Below are 19,095 nucleotides of genomic sequence, written 5' to 3'. Positions count from 1 at the left end.
CCAACCCGCTGAATCCAAACACAGGGTCACGGGGGTCTGCTGGAGCCAATCCCAGCGAACACAGGGCACAAGGCAGGGAACAATCCCGGGCAGGGTGCCAACCCACCGCAGGACACACACAAACACACCCACACACCAAGCACACACTAGGGCCAATTTAGAACCGCCAATCCACCTAACCTGCATGTCTTTGGAATGTGGGAGGAAACCGGAGCGCCCGGAGGAAACCCACGCAGACACGGGGAGAACATGCAAACTCCACGCAGGGAGGACCCGGAAATCGAAGGTGACCCAACTGCGAGGCAGCAGCGCTACCCACTGCACCACCGTGCCGCCCACACAAATCATCATAACGGTTATTAAGAGAACTGTCATGTTTTATTGTAAAGACTCTCATCCTGACCCCCTTTCTTTTGATTTATTTGTTAGTACTTCGTTTAGAAGTCATTCACAAACTGTCCTTCATACAAAGCCCCGCTTTAGAAACACTCGTACTTGTCACGTTTCTTGTCTTCTTTTCTTCCTTGACTAGGCTCACCCGCCTTTTACTTTTATCCTCAATTTGTGTGTGCTCCATGTGTACATCAGGCATGTAAGTGTAGGGAATGAGAACATCAAAGTGCCCATTCATAACATCTCCCGAAAACCTAAGTTTTTTTATCCCCTCGAGTGCCTGTCCAAACTTGGAGTGTAGGGCTCCATAATAATATACTTGAAACTCATAGGGGAACAACTCTCCCGCTGCCATTAGCTCAGAAATGGTACCATAAGTTTGAGACTTTGACATTTCAGTGAGATACTGAAGCTCATTTCTATAAGAGATTCATGACGGCATCATTGTAAATTGGCTGAAACCTTGACCAATTACTTAAAACATGTCGTACAATATCAGCCTGAATCTGTACCGCTAAAGACGGAGTTTCATGCACTAAATAAGCGATAGATGAGAATAATCAAGCACCATCTCCCCTGATATTTACTACGCGGTGAGGCATTTGTACTCCATCAACCTTAATTATTTCCAGAGACATAATTTTGTCTATTTTTCCAGCGGATAGCGCACAAAAGCAAGGGAACCATGGGAGCACCAGAACTCTGCTCAAGTCGCTTCGGACCGCAAGTAGTAAGTCTGTGATAAGCGGAATACAGCTACGGAAGGACAATCCCGACCGCTTTTATATAGTAAGATGTTTACTGATTTCCCTCATTAAATTAACAGACAGATCGCCCCGCAGAGCGGTCACTTCTACACGGTCTTCGTTTGGACGGATCAGTCCGATGCCGTGACGTGCTGATTGGTCAATAAAGCCGTTCATTGCCTCCGATTTCCCGCGCTCCATTGACTTGTCACTAAAGAGTCACCTGCGCGCTCCGCTGCCGATGATTTAAACCCGCGCGTGCGCTCTCATGTCCATGTAGTGTTTGTTGCATTCACAGCATGGCTCGTTTAGGTTGTTGGTGTCTTTTCTGGTTGGTTGTGTGCGTGTCGGGTGCTCAGTTTGTCTTGGTGGACGTGCCCGTGACTAAGAAATGTGACAGGGCCAAGACGATGACGCTGTCATTTGATGGCTATTCGACTGTTTATATCCAGAGTGAGTGTGCGTCATTGAGGACAAGGATTTGTCAGTGCCTACGTCTTCAAGTAAATGTCATCAGCTTTCTATTTTTCAGAGGTGAGACGCGGACTGGTAAAGGTTACTCAAAATCTTCCAGGAGTCTATTACCGTGTAATGTTTGGTCGCACTACACTAACCGTGCCCTTGTCTTCACCATACGGTTACGCGTTTGAACGGGTGAGTAGCGCCAACGCTTTCGTCGTGGCTCGCCGTTTTTACTCCGTGTATCTTGTATAATGGTTTTGAGCCTCTTCTGCTCTCTGTAGAGACACATGTATGTTGTGATCATTGCCGTGGGAAAACCCTCTAATTTGAAAACATTCGTGTGTCCTAAGTCGGGTATGTTTTTTCTCTTCTGAGTTAGCACCAGGAGTGTGTCTCCCATCTTCTAAATTAGCTTTCTGACCATTGCAGCTCCCCGACTTGTGATTGATGAGAGATGCACAGTTGCAGACAGTGAGAAGCTCCTTTGTGGAGGGTCTTCATCCATCAGTCAAGCGGACTGTGAAGCCAACAACTGTTGCTATGATTCAAGCAGCAGCACCAGTCCATGCTATTATGCCAATGATGGTGAGTGGTTGGGTGGGTGTGAGTGAGCAAAGGTGGCTGCTACTGGATATTCATGCTTGTTTGCTTTGGCCAGTGACTGTGCAGTGCACCCTGGATGGCCAGTTTGTGGTGGTGGTGTCTGAGAATGTGACCCTTCCTCCTCTGGATCTTGGGTCCATCCAGTTGGTGGACAGCAGTTCCCCCAGCTGCAGCCCTGTGACCAGCCTGTCCAGCTTTGTCATGTACCAGTTTCCAGTCCGTGCCTGTGGTAGCACAGTTCAGGTAAGACTTCATCTGCCAGAGAACTCACTGCTGCTAGACATGCCCACCTAGATAATGCTTTATCTCAAATGCTGAGTGGGTCAGCATTGTTGGAACAAACCTCACTCCCCCCCCCCCCTTAAACTAAAAGCATGGGATATTTAGGTATTTGAGCGCCCAAATGCAACAGATTATTGGTGACCTCCCTCTCCCATTTAATTGGGAGGTGAGGGGCACCAGCTGTGATTATACTATTGCTGTTTCAGTTGCTGGCTGGAGGCAATGTGACCTACCAGAACACCATGTCTGCTGCCATCACTGTGAGCAGTGGTCCAGAGGGCTCCATCACCAGGGACAGTGTCTACAAGTAAGGCTTCTGAACCTGCTTCCTCAAACCCTAAATGTGATCTACCTGCTATGATGTGGTGTTTCTCTCCTCAGGTTATTCTTCCAGTGCACCTACTCTGGAAGCCAGGATGTGCAAGTGGAGGCTGAGGTGTATACTGTGGCGCCACCTCTTCCAGTAGTAGAGCAAGGGCCATTTAACCTGGAATTGGTCATTGCAACAGGTACTGTAGGGCAGAGGTGGGGGAAACTCCAGGACCCTGAGTGGCACAGGGGCTGCAGGCTTTCATTCTTGCCACCATCTTAATTAGTGACCAGTTTTTGCTGATTACTTTTAATTAGACTCCAGCCCCTTTTTTTTTTTTTTTTTTTTCTTCACCAAACCAAGAGAAACAAAAGCCACCACATGACCAGCTCCCCTGTACCTATTACACAATCTGTAATTAGAGATGATGGTCTTGGTAAGGTTGATCTCGGGTCACCAAAACCTTTTGATCTTAGAACAAAGTTTTTTGAAATTGTGTGTGTGTGTGTGGAGGCAGAATGAGAGCAACAAGCCATGGAATAAAATAATGGGTTTAATAAGAATTGGCTACTCATTAAAGTGGAGTGAAATTGATTGGCTTTTGAAGCCCCACTTTTGCTGGTAATCTGGCTCATTTCACATCTCATTTCTGGTTGACTGACATTTAATGAAGAAAGGAATCCCATTCAGAGGGCTGAACTCTTCTAACATGGATTTTTTTTTTTTTGGGGGGGGGGAGGGTGGGGAAGTTAATTAGCAGTGAGAACTGGTCACTGATTAGAAAAAGAATGAACATCTGCAGGCACTACAGCCTTCCAGGCCTGGAGTTTGCCACCCCTGCTTTAGAGGGTGGTGTCCTAGTTGGTTTTGCCTTGCTGCTTATTCCCAGAATGGCTTGAAGGCTTTTAAGCTTGGTGGATTTGGAGCTAAGAGGATCATGTGGTTAGGGGGAATTACTTAACAGCAGTCTATTCCCTCCTTTCCATGGTCAGATCCCTCCTATGGCTCCTACTATGTGGATGCGGACTACCCAGTGACCAAAACTCTGAGGGATCCTGTGGCTGTGGAAGTGCACATAATGAACAGGACTGACCCTAACCTTGTGCTGACTCTTGGGGACTGCTGGGTCACCCCAGGACCTTCTGCTACTAGCCAGCCCCAGTGGAGCCTTCTGGTGAATGGGTAGGTGACCACCTTGTGTGATGGCAGGGAGGAGAGTCTGACTCATCAGTGCTAACTGAGGTGTGGGGGGCCTGCTTTGTCTAGGTGCCCATACACTGGTGACAACTATTTGACAAGCTTGGTGACTGTGGACAGTACATCTGGATTGGCCTACCCAAGTCATTACAAGAGATTTGTCTTTGAGATGTTTGCTTTTGTGGATCCTGCAGCTCGGCAAGCCTTGGCTGAAAAGGTAGAAATCCTAATTTTTTTTTTTTTTTTTTTTTTTTTTTGTATTGCTATCACTAGACCAAAGATTGTAAAGGGTTTCGTCTCCTAGTGATGTGGGTTCACCACTGTCCTTATCTCTGTAGATCTTCATCTTCTGTGTTGCTGCTGCCTGCTATCCCTCTGCCACAGACCCCTGTACTCAGAGCTGCCCTGCAAGAAGTGTGTAAACTCTGATCACTTTGATATTCCAGTAGTCGCTGCGAGTTCCACTAATGGTTTAGTAGAACATCTTTTTAAAGAGAAAAGCATTGCAGAGCTAGATGTAGTTACATTGCTTGGTTTCTCCATGTTGAGCAATTTTGGTTGGCTCCCAGTAGCTTATTTGAACTTACCCTTATCCCCTCTGCTTTCAGGATCGGGCAGAGCTGCAGACAAGTTGGCACAAATTGCTCTGTCCAGGAAGAATGTGCTCCTTCACAGTGGTCCTGTCGTTATTGAGGTCAACCAGGTGCAATCGTCCAGGCTGAAGCAGGAAGGTAACAGTCTTGGTCCTCCTACTGGAGTAGACCATGACATGGCTTATGGGTTTGGCTAATCCTGACTGGAGAGTAAACCTTTGTTTGTCTTCCTCTCACAGCCCCTCTTCTCTCTGGCTACTTGGTGTTGGTAGCTGCAGCTGCCATATTTCTGGTGGTGATCATTTTGGCCGTACTTGCCATGAGGAGGCCAAACTGGCAAAAAGTGAATCGGAATATGTAATGTCTTTGCTGCATAACTGGTTTTAATAAAGATTCTTTGCCACCAGACTACCTCACAATCTTGGACACCTTTTTCTTCTGTTGGTGGTTGTGGCTTTATACAAAATTGGCTTCTGGGTGGTGATCTGCCCATCTCCTCCCCAGAATCCCAGTCTGAGGACTTGTTACGACCTTTCTGTTGCTGTTGCCATTGCACCAATTCTGAACACACCTGCTGGTCAAAATGGTAAACCCTTCACCCCTACAAGTGTGTTAAGGGCTTCACTTGAACATGAACTGCAAAAAATGTTAGGAAAAATAACCATTTTGCTAATTAATGCAGTAACCACCTGCAGATGTTTGTTCTGACAGTCTAAACTCTGACCCATCTAGTCTCCCTTACGATTTTCATGCCAGTGGGTTTCATTTTAATCCAGTCCCCTTGGCATGTCATCCCTTCATGGCTGTGACTTATCCTTATTGATTAATTAGATCTTCCTACAGTCCTTGGTGCATTTGGTGCTCTCCAATGGGCTGGATGATCAGCTGCACTCAATTCAGTTTCTTCCAGTGGTAGATTTTCATGTTATCCACAGAAAAATTCCCAAATGATGTGGCCTGCCTGGTTTTTGTGTCCTCTTTTGATATCCTTTGGACAGAGTGTAAATGGTAGTCTGCCTACAACTGAGGAAGAGGACATTACAGAATGTCCCTGCTAGCCTTAAAATTGTGTTCCTAACTTAAGGAGCTAACCTGTCTCTCTCCACCTTCGTGCAGTGAAGTCAAACACGGCCCCCTTTTCTTGGCTAACTAAAGATTTCATTATGCAAGCTTTCAAGGCAATTAATGGCCCTTCAAGCACAGTCTTACCTAAAGGTTTTCCAATGCAGTCTCTGTCCTAGCATTCATATATAAATGCACGGAATTCCAGTTTCTGTATTGCATCTTGCTTGAAGGGGGCCTGAGTTGCCTTTAACTTCCATATTAGATTTTTCTTTTTTTATTGGCCAATAAAAGGTCTCCCTACACCCATAATGGGTAACACAATACCCTAGTCTTGCCCTGCTTTTTTTATAAAGCAAGAACAAGGTCTTGGAAGCTCTTCGTGTGACCAGTCATGGAGTTCTCTTTTTAGAAATGGGTGGGATTGTTTAATTCAGGGGTGGGCAAAGTCATTCCTGGAGGGCCACAGTGGCTGCAGGTTTTTGTTCCAACCCAATTGTTTAAGAAGCCTGTATTGCTCTAGAAACCCTTCTGCTTCATTTTAGTAATCTCCCTCGTTAAGATTTTGAAGCCTTATTGCTTATGTAAGTCTTAAACAGCTGCATTCTTAGTTTTTAATCCTTATTAGCAATAAGCTGCAAATGACAAAAGAAACCAGCAGTTATCCATTTTGCTTGTTACCCTTTACACCTGTGTATTTATCATGCACGGTTTGGTTTAATTAAATACTTGGAAGGAAAGAAGAGAAAGTGAAGGACTGAGAATTACCCATCCATTTTACACTTCAAAGTATTTGGATGATATCCTTAGAATGGAAAAAAAAATATCTAGGATATGAGAATGACTTGACATAGCAGAGTTAAAGCACCAACAAGCCATGAAATGTAATTATTGGCAAGGATTGTTTTCTAATTAAGCAACTGGGTTGGAACAAAAACCCACGGCCCTCTAGGAATGACTTTGCCCAGCCGTTTTAATTGATACCGAGGATGTGTCATCTGCATGATACTTGTCCTTTCAGCATCCAAGGCTTTGAATTGGACCAACTTTTATAAAACCTGACTGCTTCAGTGCAGCCTATTGTGGCTTTGAGTTGATGTTTTTTTTTGAATGGGCAATGCCCATTTTCTTATGGTTTTTAGAGGTTTCACACACAGGCACACTTAGGATTGCTTAGCCAGTCTAACATTGAAGTGGTGTCTCTCCATGCTCTGACAGGCTCGTGTCCCGAGATGTATCCCCCAACGTCCTTGCACAATGTTAGTGGGGCTTTGTATCTGTGATTCATCAGCGGTGGCTTTTACAAATCATTTACGAAGTATGCCGTTGGCATAATTAAAACGTGACACCCTGAACGTTTGTCCTCGTGAGTTGTAACCGGGAATTTACCTTTTGAAGAGTTGCCGTTGTTCCAAGTCGTCGTATGCATATTTATACATAAAAGTAATTAACCTTTGGTCTCTTTTTGCCATTTAATTTCCATGAAGCACAGGGTTCAGTGCAGGCCCCATAATGTTAGGTGACTCTCACGGTAATGACGAACAGCTCTCGTCACATACGTGTGCATGGGAAGCAGCTAAAGGGCCTGAATAAGAGTAGTCCTATGCCAGAGCGGTGGGTGGTGGTGTGCTTTTTTTGTTTGTTCACCATGGTGCAGACCATTCGGCCTGGCCCTGATGAGGCTACTTCTAGTTCTGGCACCTGATGATGTCATGTCTGGTTCCAGCCCCTCTGGTGATGTCAGTTCCAGTCCCAAACCTATGGAGAAGCGTCCCTGTTCCAGCCTTTTTGATGACGACACATCCGGGTCCGAGCCTATGGAGGAAGATCCTTCCGGTTCTGGCCTCTTTGGCATCATATCCCATATGGGCCTTTCAAACTGCCATCTTACCACCAGTTGAACGGTTCTTTGCACCAATGTGCACAAGTCAGAGTCCGACAATCTATTTTTCTTAAAAGCCCAATTGCATCCAAGGATAATACACGGGTGGCTGCCCCGAAACTTTTTTTTATGACTTTTGAGTCTAATCCTTGCCACACTCTATAGATGGGGGAGCACTTCTGCTATTGGCAAGGGTCTTGCCCTCTTTTGATACCCTTAATGTTACAAAAACAGTATCACACTTGAGGGCCTACAAAGCTTCAAGTCCTCTCACCAGGGTGACATTTTCAACAATGCAACATTGTTTAACTCTTTAACACATTCACTCCATCAGTGATTTTCTTCTACTCCTTGCCATCGGCTCCTGCTGTTGCTCCTCTTTTGTTAGAAATGCTGATCATCTTCCTGCACTGTCAGCAGTCTCTTTTGCTGTGCCAGTGTGAAGGTTCTCCTCTTAGTTTCTCAGACTTAGTCTGCGGTTAATCGACTGTTCAGTGCTCGACTCGTAAGGACTTGTGAGTTCTGTTGTAAATGTTCATTAATCCAGATCAACCAGTCCAGGACTGCATGAGGTGACTGAAATCTGCTGTGCTGGGACTGGCTAATCCGCTGGTGTGAAGTCCCACTATATAGCACTTTGGAAATCCTTGCTAAGTTTAGGATTATCTAATAAGAGTGCAGAACAGGAGGCCAAGAGCAAGCCAATTATCAACCTGCTACAATGTTTTCCGAAATGTACTATAAGGTCATAATGGATAATTCCAAATATCATATATACCTATGTCTCTGTTTGTCATAGACCATAAAATGTACACTAATTCAGCATGAGCAGAAACCCTCAGTAAAACTGAATTAAAAAAAAATCAAGTGACGGTGAGATATGAAGAAGTCAGTCGCCAGCGTCTGTGTGTCAGCTTTTATCCCTCCAGATCAGAGAATGTCCAGTTCCATTGCCTTAAAACCACTCACATCTCCAGTTATTCCCAGTATCAAATAAAAACAGCGTCAGATCCCTAGGGCAGTAGTACATATCGTGACCGAGAATAAGTGGGGAAAAAAAAACTTTTACAAGTCCTATAAATGTACACCATGTGTTAGACGCAAACCAAATGTATGTGTGTACTGTATATTAACAACTAGCAAAATACCCGCGCTTCGCAGCGGAGAAGTAGTGTGTTAAAGAGGTTATGTAAACATATATATACATAAACATACTGTATATACATAAATATATACATATACACATCCACATATATATACATATATCAACATATATATATACACATACATTATATATATATATATATATATATATATATATATATACACACACATGCAGACACATATACATATATATACATATTTGTATATCTACATATATATATACACATATATACATATATATATACATATACATATTTGTATATCTACATATATATAAACATATATACATATATATACATATTTGTATATGTACATACATACACATATATCTCTCTCTCTATATATATATATATATATATATATATATATATATATAGCTGATTACCCAGTGGATTCGCTCACTGAGTGCAAGAGAAAAAAATAAAATGTATGTATAAAATAAGTGTAATTGCCAAATTTATTTTTGCACAAATAAAGAGCACTTACAATAACATAGAAATCAATATAAACAACATTAACATCATTATCATTTGAGAATATGAAGTAATATATAAGAAGCACATTGCATATAAATATAAATTATTAAACATTAAAATGTTCTTGTATAAAACACTACCGTGGCTATTCATTTGTCTGTCCAGGATTTTAAATCAGCTGTAGCTCGCAAACCGTTTCACCTATTGACTTGAAATTTGGTACACAGATACTACGTCACGTCTACTATTCGCTTTCCCACACATATGAACACACACATATATATATATATATATATATATATATATATATATATATATATATATATATATATATATATACACACATACATATACACACACATACACATATATACATATATATACATAGTGCGTTGCAACACGGGCTGTGATTGTTACATGGGAGGGAGACGACAAATCACAGCTTCCCGCTTTGTAATCGGGCTTGTGATTGCTGCTTTGACGGATGCCCAGATCCCACAGTATTTCCCCTTAGGAGAGGCGTTAGGCAAGTGTAATTGAATAGCGGTGCTGCAAGTTATTACTCTTTTTATCTTTATTTTATTTTATTGTAGAATCAACTCACAGCTGCGCGCACCAGTGCGTGCGTGGCGGATGCGTACGGCTGACGTTTTCATTGTCTACCACCTCCGCTAATCATTCTTGAGGCAGATTGAAGACTTAAGTGCCAGCTTAACTGAAAAATTAAAGAAAACATACTAAGTTTTAAAAAAAATCATTTTTAACGGGAAAAGATGCCGACGAAAGAAGAGAAGCAGCGGGACGCTAGGGTCAACAGCTGATCATTAAGCAGCAAGCGCATCAACCTCTGAGCAAACGAATGGTAAACGTACAGAGAAAGAGGATAAATACTATGAATGGTCATGTCAAGTGTATTCACTCCACGTTATCGTGCAGTGCGCTGTTACTGGTATTTTGATAAAAGAATCTGAATAACATATAAGAAGCGTATAAATTATTAAACAGTAAAACATTAACATTTAAGAAGTAAAGATACATTGAGTACTACTGTAGTGCTTTCGGGTATAGTACATTTTTTGTTTGCCCATTACATGCATAAATGTATACATTTTTTGGTGTACCTACCCAAGAACACGCGACATGACCCGGCAGTTAAAAATTTATCGCTCCAGCAATTTTAACTCTGTTACAAAGTCATCTAATATGGTATTGCAAACGGCAGCAGGAGCGTTTCTATAAACTCAATTTAAACTTACTGTTTACACCGTGCTTTGAAGATGCATAGTATGCGACACGTGTTTCGCCGTAATTGTGGGCTCATCAGGAGAACACAGTCACTGCACTCCCTTACGGGAATCGATCCTCGGACGTAGAGGCGAAGCCCCTAACGTTGTGCCACGGCGTGAGGTTCGTTCATTTGACAGCATGTAGATCGGGGTAATTACATTGCAGGCATTCGTAGTCTGATTCACAATCTGATTGTATGGGTGGTTACCTACCAGGTAACGCTTGTGGTTGGTGAGCAAGTCGGCTAACTTCTGCCACGGTGCCCTCTTTCAGTTGCGAGAAGCAGATCATACAATGGTTGAAATAGTTTAATATATATAGCAAAATCACCGCGCTTCGCAGGGGCGAATATGGTATTGCAAACGGCAGCGTTTCTATAAACTTAAAGTTACGGTTTATACCGTGCCTTGTTTCATATTCTTTTCCTACCTTATCAATTGTGTAATGTGTTTTTTGAACAGGTTTCATTCATGTAAGTGATCACTCCTGCTGCGTTCAGTCACTTCACGTAAGCCACTCTCTTGTGTGATGTTGCGATGTCCACGGGTTTATTTAATGTTAGCTAAGACCCGGCAGTTAAAAGTTTCTCGCTACAGCAATTTTAACTCTGTTACAAAGTGATGCAAACTCTCGTTTATACCTCGTGTCTTCTCATTAAACTTGTATCTCGCGAATATGGCATTGCAAACGGCAGCGGGAGCGTTTCTATAAAGTTAAGGTTACGGTTTACACCGTGCTTTTTTATACCTCGTGTCTTCTCATTAAACTTGTATCTCGCGAATTTGGTATTGCAAACGGCAGCGGGAGCGTTTCTATAAAGTAAATTTAGACTTACGGTTTACACCGTGCTTTTTTATACCTCATGTCTTATGAAGATGCTTGTATGCGTCACTCACTCGCTTCTTATTGTTTCGCTGCCTTGTCAATTGTGTAATGAATGTTTTCTTCTGCGCTCTTTGGGGCTCCTCCTTCTTTTCTACGTACTGAGTTCACAGTCAGTTCACGTGATTACGTGGGAGGCGTGATGACGCGACACGCAACTCAGTCTCCTACAGCCATCTTGCTGCCTACCATTACAGTATATGGACAAAAAAGAGGTTCCAGTTATGACCATTACGCGTATAATTTTGAAATGAAAACTGCCTAACTTTTGTAAGTAAGCTGTAAGGAATGAGCCTGCCAAATTTCAGCCTTCCACCTACACGGGAAGTTGGAGAATTAGTGATGAGTGAGTCAGTCAGTCAGTGAGTGAGTGAGTGAGTCAGTCAGTGAGGGCTTTGCCTTTTATTATTATAGACTAGCAAAATACCCGTGCTTCGCAGCGGAGAAGTAGTGTGTTAAAGAGGTTATGAAAAAGTAAAGGAAACATTTTAAAAATAATGTAACATGATTGTCAATGTAATTGTGTTGTCATTGTTATGAGTGTTGCTGTCATATATATATACATATACACATATACACACACATATACAGATATATATACATATACACATATATTTTTTATATATATATTTTTTATATATATATATATATATGTATGTGTATATATATATATATATACACATACATACATACATACATACATATACACACATAGATGCACTTACAATAACATAGAAATCAATATAAACAACATTAACATCATTATCATATGAGAATATGAAGTAATATATAAGAAGCACATTTCATATAAATATAAATTATTAAACAGTAAAATCTTCTTCTATAATTTGCTACCGTGGCTTTTCGTTGGTCGGTCCAGGATTTTAAATCACCTGTAGCTTGCAAACCGTTTCACGTATTGACTTGAAATGTGATACACATATAATACGTCACGTCTGCTATCCGCTTTATGGGTGATGATTGTATTACTCTTTTTATGTTTATTTTATTTTAGAATCAACTCCTATCTGCGCACACCAGGGCGGCCGTGGGCAGATGCGTATGGTGTATTCACTCCATGCTATCGTGCATTGCGCTGTCACTGGTATTTTGATAAAAGAATTTGAACAATATATAAGAAGCATATAAATTATTAAACAGTAAAACATTAACATTTAAGAAGTAAAGTTACATTGAGTACTACTGCAGTGCCTTTGGGTATACCTAATTTTTTCTTTGCCCATTACATGCTTAAATGTATACATTTTTTGGTGTACCTACCCGAGAACACGCAACATATAACCGAGCGTGGGAAAAGCATGGATTTTAAACACGCGTTGAGTTCATCTGCTGGTCTCCCTCGTGGAATAACTGGTAATGTTTGACTAAAATCTACAGCGAGTAAAACGACATTACCTCCTTTTTTTTTTTTACGATCTCTGAGATCTTGCTTTTTTCGGTTCAAGGCTTCATAAGCTCTTTTATGTTCCATGCTGTACTTAATAAGTACTAATTATCCCAAACCATCATCTTTGAATGTTGCAAGACTTTCGCCTTGTATGTAGATCGGGGTAATTACATTCATTGCATTCCTAGTCTGAATCACAATCTGATTGTATGGGTGGTTACCTGGCACTGTAGGGTTGCCACCCATCCTTTAAAATACGGAATCGTGCCGGGTTTGAGAATGAAATTGCGCGTCCCGTTTTGAATCAATACTGGACGGGATTTATCCCGTATGTTTTGTATCATTTTTTTTTTTAAAGCAGCGTCTCATGCAAATTATCCCACACGCATTTTATGAAGATGCCTCCTTTCCTACTTTGGATTGGGTAATACTTGATGTCATTGTTAGTTTGATTGGTGTTTTTAACTGTCCAGTGAGGAGGGCGTGTCTTTTAAGTACAGTCTGCAAAGTGTTGGCACTGAGATGTTGTGTCAGCGCCATAGTTGAAGCCCCTAACGTTGCGGTCAGCAAGTCGGCTAACATCCGCCATGTGCCGTCTTTCAGTTGCGAGAAGCAGATCATAGAATGGTTGAAACTGTTGCCCCTAACGTTGCGCCACGGCGTGTGGTTCGTTTATACCTCGTGTCTTGTCATTAAACTTTTATCTCGCGAATATGTTATTGCAATCCGCAGCGGGAGCGTTTCTATAAACTTAATTTAAACTTACGTTTTACACCGTGGTTTGTTTCCCTTATGAACATGCTTGTATGCTTAACTCGCTCCGTTCTCAATTGTTTAATTAATTTTTTGCTCTTCGCTGTTTGCGGCTGTTCCTCCATTTCCCCCTACTTCGTTGTTTTATCTCGCGAATATGTTATTGCAATCCTTAACGGGAGCGTTTCAATAAACTGATTGAAAATAGTTTTGCATTTACCTTTTTAGTAAAAGGCGAGCTTTTAAGCCTGAGAAATCACCCCGTAAATGCACACGTTTAATTGCACATGTGTTAATATGTATGGTTACACAGTATTAAAAGACAGTGAACAACGTCAGTTACCTTTCTTCCCGCGTTTGATAAAAGGTGAGCTTTTAAGCCTGAGAAATCACCCCGTAAATGCACACGTTTAATTGCACATGTGTTAATATGTATGCTTACACAGTATTAAAAGACAGTCAAAAATTAACGTCATTTACCTTCGTTCCCGCGTGTGACTCGTGCTATAAATGTCTTCCTTGTTTTTAGTTCACGTGATTACGTAGGAGGCGTGATGACGCGATACGTGACTCCGCCTCCTCCATTACAGTGTATGGACAAAAAATATGTTCCAGTTATGACCATTACGCTTTGAATTTCGAAATGAAACCTGCCTAACTTTTGTAAGTAAGCTGTAAGGAATGAGCCTGCCAAATTTCAGCCTTCCACCTACACGGGAAGTTGGAGAATTAGTGATGAGTGAGTCAGTCAGTCAGTGAGTGAGTCAGTCAGTGAGGGCTTTGCCTTTTATTATTATAGATAAGAGCAGCTCACTACTGAAAATGGCAAATATAGGAGTGAGTCGGGATCGAACCGGTGACTCTAAATTACAAGTCAGCAGAACTTGCCGCTATGCTGCAGAAGTTTTTGTATCATCCTTGAACCTTTTGTGAAAGTGTTTACTTGATCTTTGGACTTCAGGCTTCACACATTATACAGTTTATGCCAACATTTTGTCATTTACTACTAAAATATGAAAAATGTTTCTGTTTTAACAAAGTGCTTACACAGATTATTATAGAAACGGAACACACATGAATTGCGTGTGTTCCAAATAATGATCTATTATTTCCACTCTAAAACTCCAGCACTTCACTCCCAGATAATCAATCAAGGCCTGAGCTGGGAGAACTTTGTGCACGTTCTGTGGTGGTGAGGGGATGGAATAGCAGGCTGCTTGCTGCTTGTCTTTTTCTGCACATGTACAGGACAAAAGATGCTGATGGAGTGGTGCGAATGGATTTAAGGTGGGCCGGATTTACGATTTTTTTTGTAGGCTCTGGTAATTCTAGTGTTAAAATCCATTGTGGCACTTCTTACGTGATTTTGGGCTCTACAAAAATAAAATGTACTGTATGAACTTCAGTAGATATGTATGGAATCATACTTTTCAATAAATCTGTATTCATCATTACCTTTTTTATTTTCTCATATATGAAGCATAGGGAAAGTATCGTAATCGTCCAAAATTCCATTTTGCGATTTTGATGAATATCGACATTTTTAGACCTCCCAGAGTCCAAAAATAACATTTATGGAATTATGTCTGTGTGTGTGTGTGTGTAAACATGCCAACTTGAGTACACTTTCACTTATTAGTATTAGGTACAAAACGTAGATTTCTATCAACCTTTGGGCTATTTCCGTTAACCAGAAGTGGTACTTTACCTTTTATTAAGTTGATTTGTTGTTAATAGTTTTTTAATGTACATAATATAAAAATCATTGTCTTGAGGGTGGTATACTTCTCAAATATCCATCCCCATATCTGAGTAACAAGAAAGTCTACGGGACCCCACTCCCGATTTTATTTGATCAGGTGCTGGTAGCACAGAACCCGACCATAGAAGAATGCAAAAAGAAAACAAAGTCCTGTGCAGCCACCTGTGATGACTGAATGTTTGAATGAAAGCAGATACCCCAAAGTGCAAAGGGACTCCATGCTTTGAATCCTCTAACACAAGTTAAAACAAACAATAAAGAATGACTTAAGAACAGTCTGTTAGACTCAATGCCCAGTGGGGGCTTGGTGGTCTTTTGGGTTTGCCATAGTAAGGGTGGGCTGGTGTTTAGGCCTTGAACCCTCTCAGGATTTTTTTTTTGTCCTCCATGTTGACCAACCTCACCTTATTGTTGGTCTGACATTTTAAAAAAAAATATATAAGCATATACACTTTATATGTGTGTATGCGTTTATAAATATATATTGTAATAAGGAGCTATATAGCGCCCGACCCGACACAGACTGAGGCAGAGGCACGTGTAAAATCACCAAGAGTTTTTATTTTCTCTTCAGCCGTGGGGCATGCCATCCCCGTGTCCCACAGGCCCAAAGCACTTCAATTACTACAGACAACCAAACCAATCCTTCCTCTGGCACCACCACCACTCCTCCCAGGAAACCTCGTCCTCTTCCTCCCAATTCTGGCTCCTGAGTGGTGTAGCCCACCCGGAAGTGCTCCAGGTGCTTGATCACCTGTGGCTAATTGAACTTCCAGGCGGGGCTGTAGAGGTGTCCATAAAGGCTCCAGGATCAATGCAGCACCCCCTGGTGGCCACCCCAGATCCCCCCATGGAGCCCTGCGGGAAACTGAGGCACCAATGTCACCCAGGGAGGCTGCCACCAAGTATACTGAGGAGCCCATGGCTGCTCCCCCGGAACATATGCAGCATGGGCATCCCGGCCGCCCATTATATATATAGCCCCCGATTCTCGAAAGAATCACAAATCCAAGAATGGCAATCACTTTCAGTTCCCTCTGATACTTGGAGGGATGAAATATTATGGAGGGTGGGTGCGTCCTGGGACAGTCCATTTAATTAAATAAACATATTTGTACTGAGCTGTGACTCAGTTGTAGGCGCCTTCGTTTATTGTTTTCAGCCATGCAGTCGCGTGTTTGTTTTCCTATGGCTGTGTCGTCAGCGAGAAGTCGTTTGTTGACGGCGGCGGATTCGCGTGCTGAAGTGGCCATGGCGGCAGTTCCGGGCATGGAGGGCTACATTACTAAACGAACGTGGTATATGAGGTGCTGTGGGCGGTCGCGCTTGGGCGGCTGTACACTCTGGCGTGCAGGCTGCACCTCAGGTTTAGTGTACAGGTTGTAGCCATGGTTAAGCCATACGGGCTTGTATTTGTATTTAGTTCAGCGCTTTCATTGTGGATTCCGTACTGTAACACTGTAATGTGATTCAAATATGCACTGAATCGTTTTGTTCTTGTTTTCTCTGTGGCTGTGTTGTTAGCTATGGGCTTGGATTTGTACAGCCTAGGCAAACGGCCGAGCCTGGTACATCTAAATGGGTCTTCAAAACGATCACACTGGTAGGCGGGCGATTCGTGACATCCGGTTTACTGTAACACTGTAATGTGATTCAAATTCGCGCTGATTCATGTCGCTTTTGTTGTCTCTGTGGCTATGTCGTTAGCTATGGGCTCGGATTTGTATTTCCATTAGTTGAGCTGTTTCGTTGTGGTGTTTCAGAAGCGCGTTGTAGGCGCCTGCGTTACTTGTGTTTATCCTTGCAGTGCAGCAGTGCGTGTGCGCCTCGATGCGCCCTGCGTCCATCCGGCATTTCTGTATTTTGTATGGCTGTGTCGTTAGCTATGTGTGGGCTCGCTGCAGTGCGCGCGCACCTCTATGGGCCTTGCGCCCTGCGTCCATCCGGTTTACAACCTCCGGTTAGTAATATGGATATATACAGTGGGGGAAATAAGTATTTGATCCCCTGCTGAATTTGTAAGTTTGCTCAATTAGAAATAAACAGTCTCTAATTTTTATGGTAGTTTCATTTTAATGGAGAGAGACAGAATATCAACCAAAAATCCAGAAAAAACAGATTACGTCAAAGTTATAAAATGATTTGCATATCACTGAGTGAAACAAGGATTTGATCCCCTACAACCCAGCCAGAATTCTGGCTCCGACAGATTGGCTGTGTGCCCCGATTCCAATCAATCAATCAATCAATCCCAGATACTCCTGATCTCAACTTGTGATGTGTATTAAGCCCACCTGTCCACAGAATCAATTTCTTCCATTCCATCCTCTCCACCACCCTGGGCAAGGCAACACCAAAGTCAAAGGACATCTGGGACAAGGCTGGATTGGGATACAAGACAACAAGTAAGAAGCTTGGGACTTAGCATTGCTAAAGTTTGTGATGCGCCATCTGTTGGATAGCCAGATAGACAGACACTTGTCCCTATAAGGTGGATTCCATTGGAGGTTTGTTTATGGTACTGTGACACCGGGAAGGGTTTATTCAAAAGAATTTTAAACCGTTTTGCTCACTGAAAATCATGTCTGCCTTTTCACTTGCAACTGGTCCATCTCAATCTCAAACTACAAGATGTCCTGACAGGATTAGGTGTTCATGGCTGGACACACCTGGGCATCACACCACCTGATATCCTTTTGCTTGGTGCCCTTGAACCTGTGACCAGCTGACAACAAGTGCAATGCAAGAATGTGCTGGATGAGTCCTGTCTGACCAAATCCTGTCAGCCTGCTGTAATATTTGCTTATTTATCACCGTGGTTCTTAATCTGTGGGGCGGTTGCACCTTGCAAAGTAACAAAAAGGGGGGCGCGATAATGTGAAAAAAAGAAAACAAGAATCAAAAATATGAAAAATACATCTATTGAAACCAAAACAAATGAACTTAAACTACGTTCTGATACTAGAAAAATAAATATAGAGTTAAATAAACGTCGATAAAAGTTAAGTAGGTGTAATAAAATATACTGTACATCTATGATATATCATCCATCCATTTCCCAACCCGCTGAATCCGAACACAGGGTCACGGGGGTCTGCTGGAGCCAATCCCAGCCAACACAGGTACACAAGGCAGGAACCAATCCCGGGCAGGATGCCAACCCACCGCAGTCTATGATATATCATTAATTAAAAAAGAACAAATTGGTATTAGTGGGCTCCTTTCAAAAAAACGTTAGGGGGGCGCGATTAAAACTGTTATGAAAACTCGGGTCGCAAATACTTAAAGGTTTAGAAGCGTTTTATCAGATCTGAATGACTTTCGACCCGTCACACCGACGCTTAGAGCACTGAAGTGTTTCAGGAGGGGACTCAAAAATCACACCTGCTCTTCTCTGCCATTACAGCTGGCACATCGCTCCACAGAGGGGGCCATCATACCTTACTGGGTCAGCGTGAGGAGCAGATGATGTGTGAATGCTATTTCTCTACATTTAAGGTGATGAACCCCTCAAAGCTCAGCACTACAGACTCAAGGAGCTGCGTCTGGACAGTTCAGAAAACACTTCGACGCTCCAGTCAGTTCCTGTGATTTATTTGCTTCATCAGATGTCGGCGCGAGATGTTGGGACTGCTGAGCTCTTAGCTAAACAGCACGTGACATACCAAATAGCGTAAATTGTTTTGTAAGATAAAGTTACAACATGACGTTTCTCTTACATATTTGTAACTTTGAGGTTACAAAACGTACACAGGTGACGTTATCGGTGTTTAAATGACAGAAAATGTCGCTCATTTAACGTCGTCTGCTTATCGTAATTGTGGCCAATAAGC

At 42.3% G+C, this 19,095-nt stretch overlaps 2 protein-coding genes across 6 annotated transcripts in view; both read left to right on the top strand.

The window, feature by feature from the left end:
* LOC114641732 (zona pellucida sperm-binding protein 4-like) overlaps positions 1 to 19,095 on the top strand; it is a 144,982-nt gene that overhangs the window by 61,493 nt on the left and 64,394 nt on the right. The window contains exons 1-4 of one of the 5 annotated variants that reach the window (XM_051927513.1): positions 1,425 to 1,592; positions 1,672 to 1,793; positions 1,883 to 1,955; positions 2,031 to 2,186. The exons of 3 other annotated variants lie outside the window; for them this stretch is intronic. In XM_051927513.1, coding sequence (XP_051783473.1) covers positions 1,439 to 1,592; positions 1,672 to 1,793; positions 1,883 to 1,955; positions 2,031 to 2,186 — 505 coding nt within the window. In that variant the 5' untranslated portion in view covers positions 1,425 to 1,438. Of the gene's footprint in view, positions 1 to 1,424; positions 1,593 to 1,671; positions 1,794 to 1,882; positions 1,956 to 2,030; positions 2,187 to 19,095 lie in introns of those variants that run through there. One more of the 5 variants, XM_051927508.1, reaches the window with a different exon arrangement.
* The window catches only part of LOC114641560 (zona pellucida sperm-binding protein 4-like), a 126,638-nt gene that overhangs the window by 98,052 nt on the left and 9,491 nt on the right, over positions 1 to 19,095 (top strand). Inside the window, exon 13 of the mRNA XM_051927445.1 lies at positions 4,602 to 4,641. Coding sequence (XP_051783405.1) covers positions 4,602 to 4,641 — 40 coding nt within the window. The remainder of the gene's footprint in view (positions 1 to 4,601; positions 4,642 to 19,095) is intronic.

The sequence above is a fragment of the Erpetoichthys calabaricus genome, chromosome 5, assembly GCF_900747795.2.
Source record: "Erpetoichthys calabaricus chromosome 5, fErpCal1.3, whole genome shotgun sequence".
In the NCBI taxonomy this organism is placed as follows: Eukaryota; Metazoa; Chordata; class Cladistia; order Polypteriformes; family Polypteridae; genus Erpetoichthys; species Erpetoichthys calabaricus.
The sequence above is the reverse complement of the archived record's forward strand: the minus strand, read 5'-3'. Positions and strand labels throughout refer to the sequence as shown.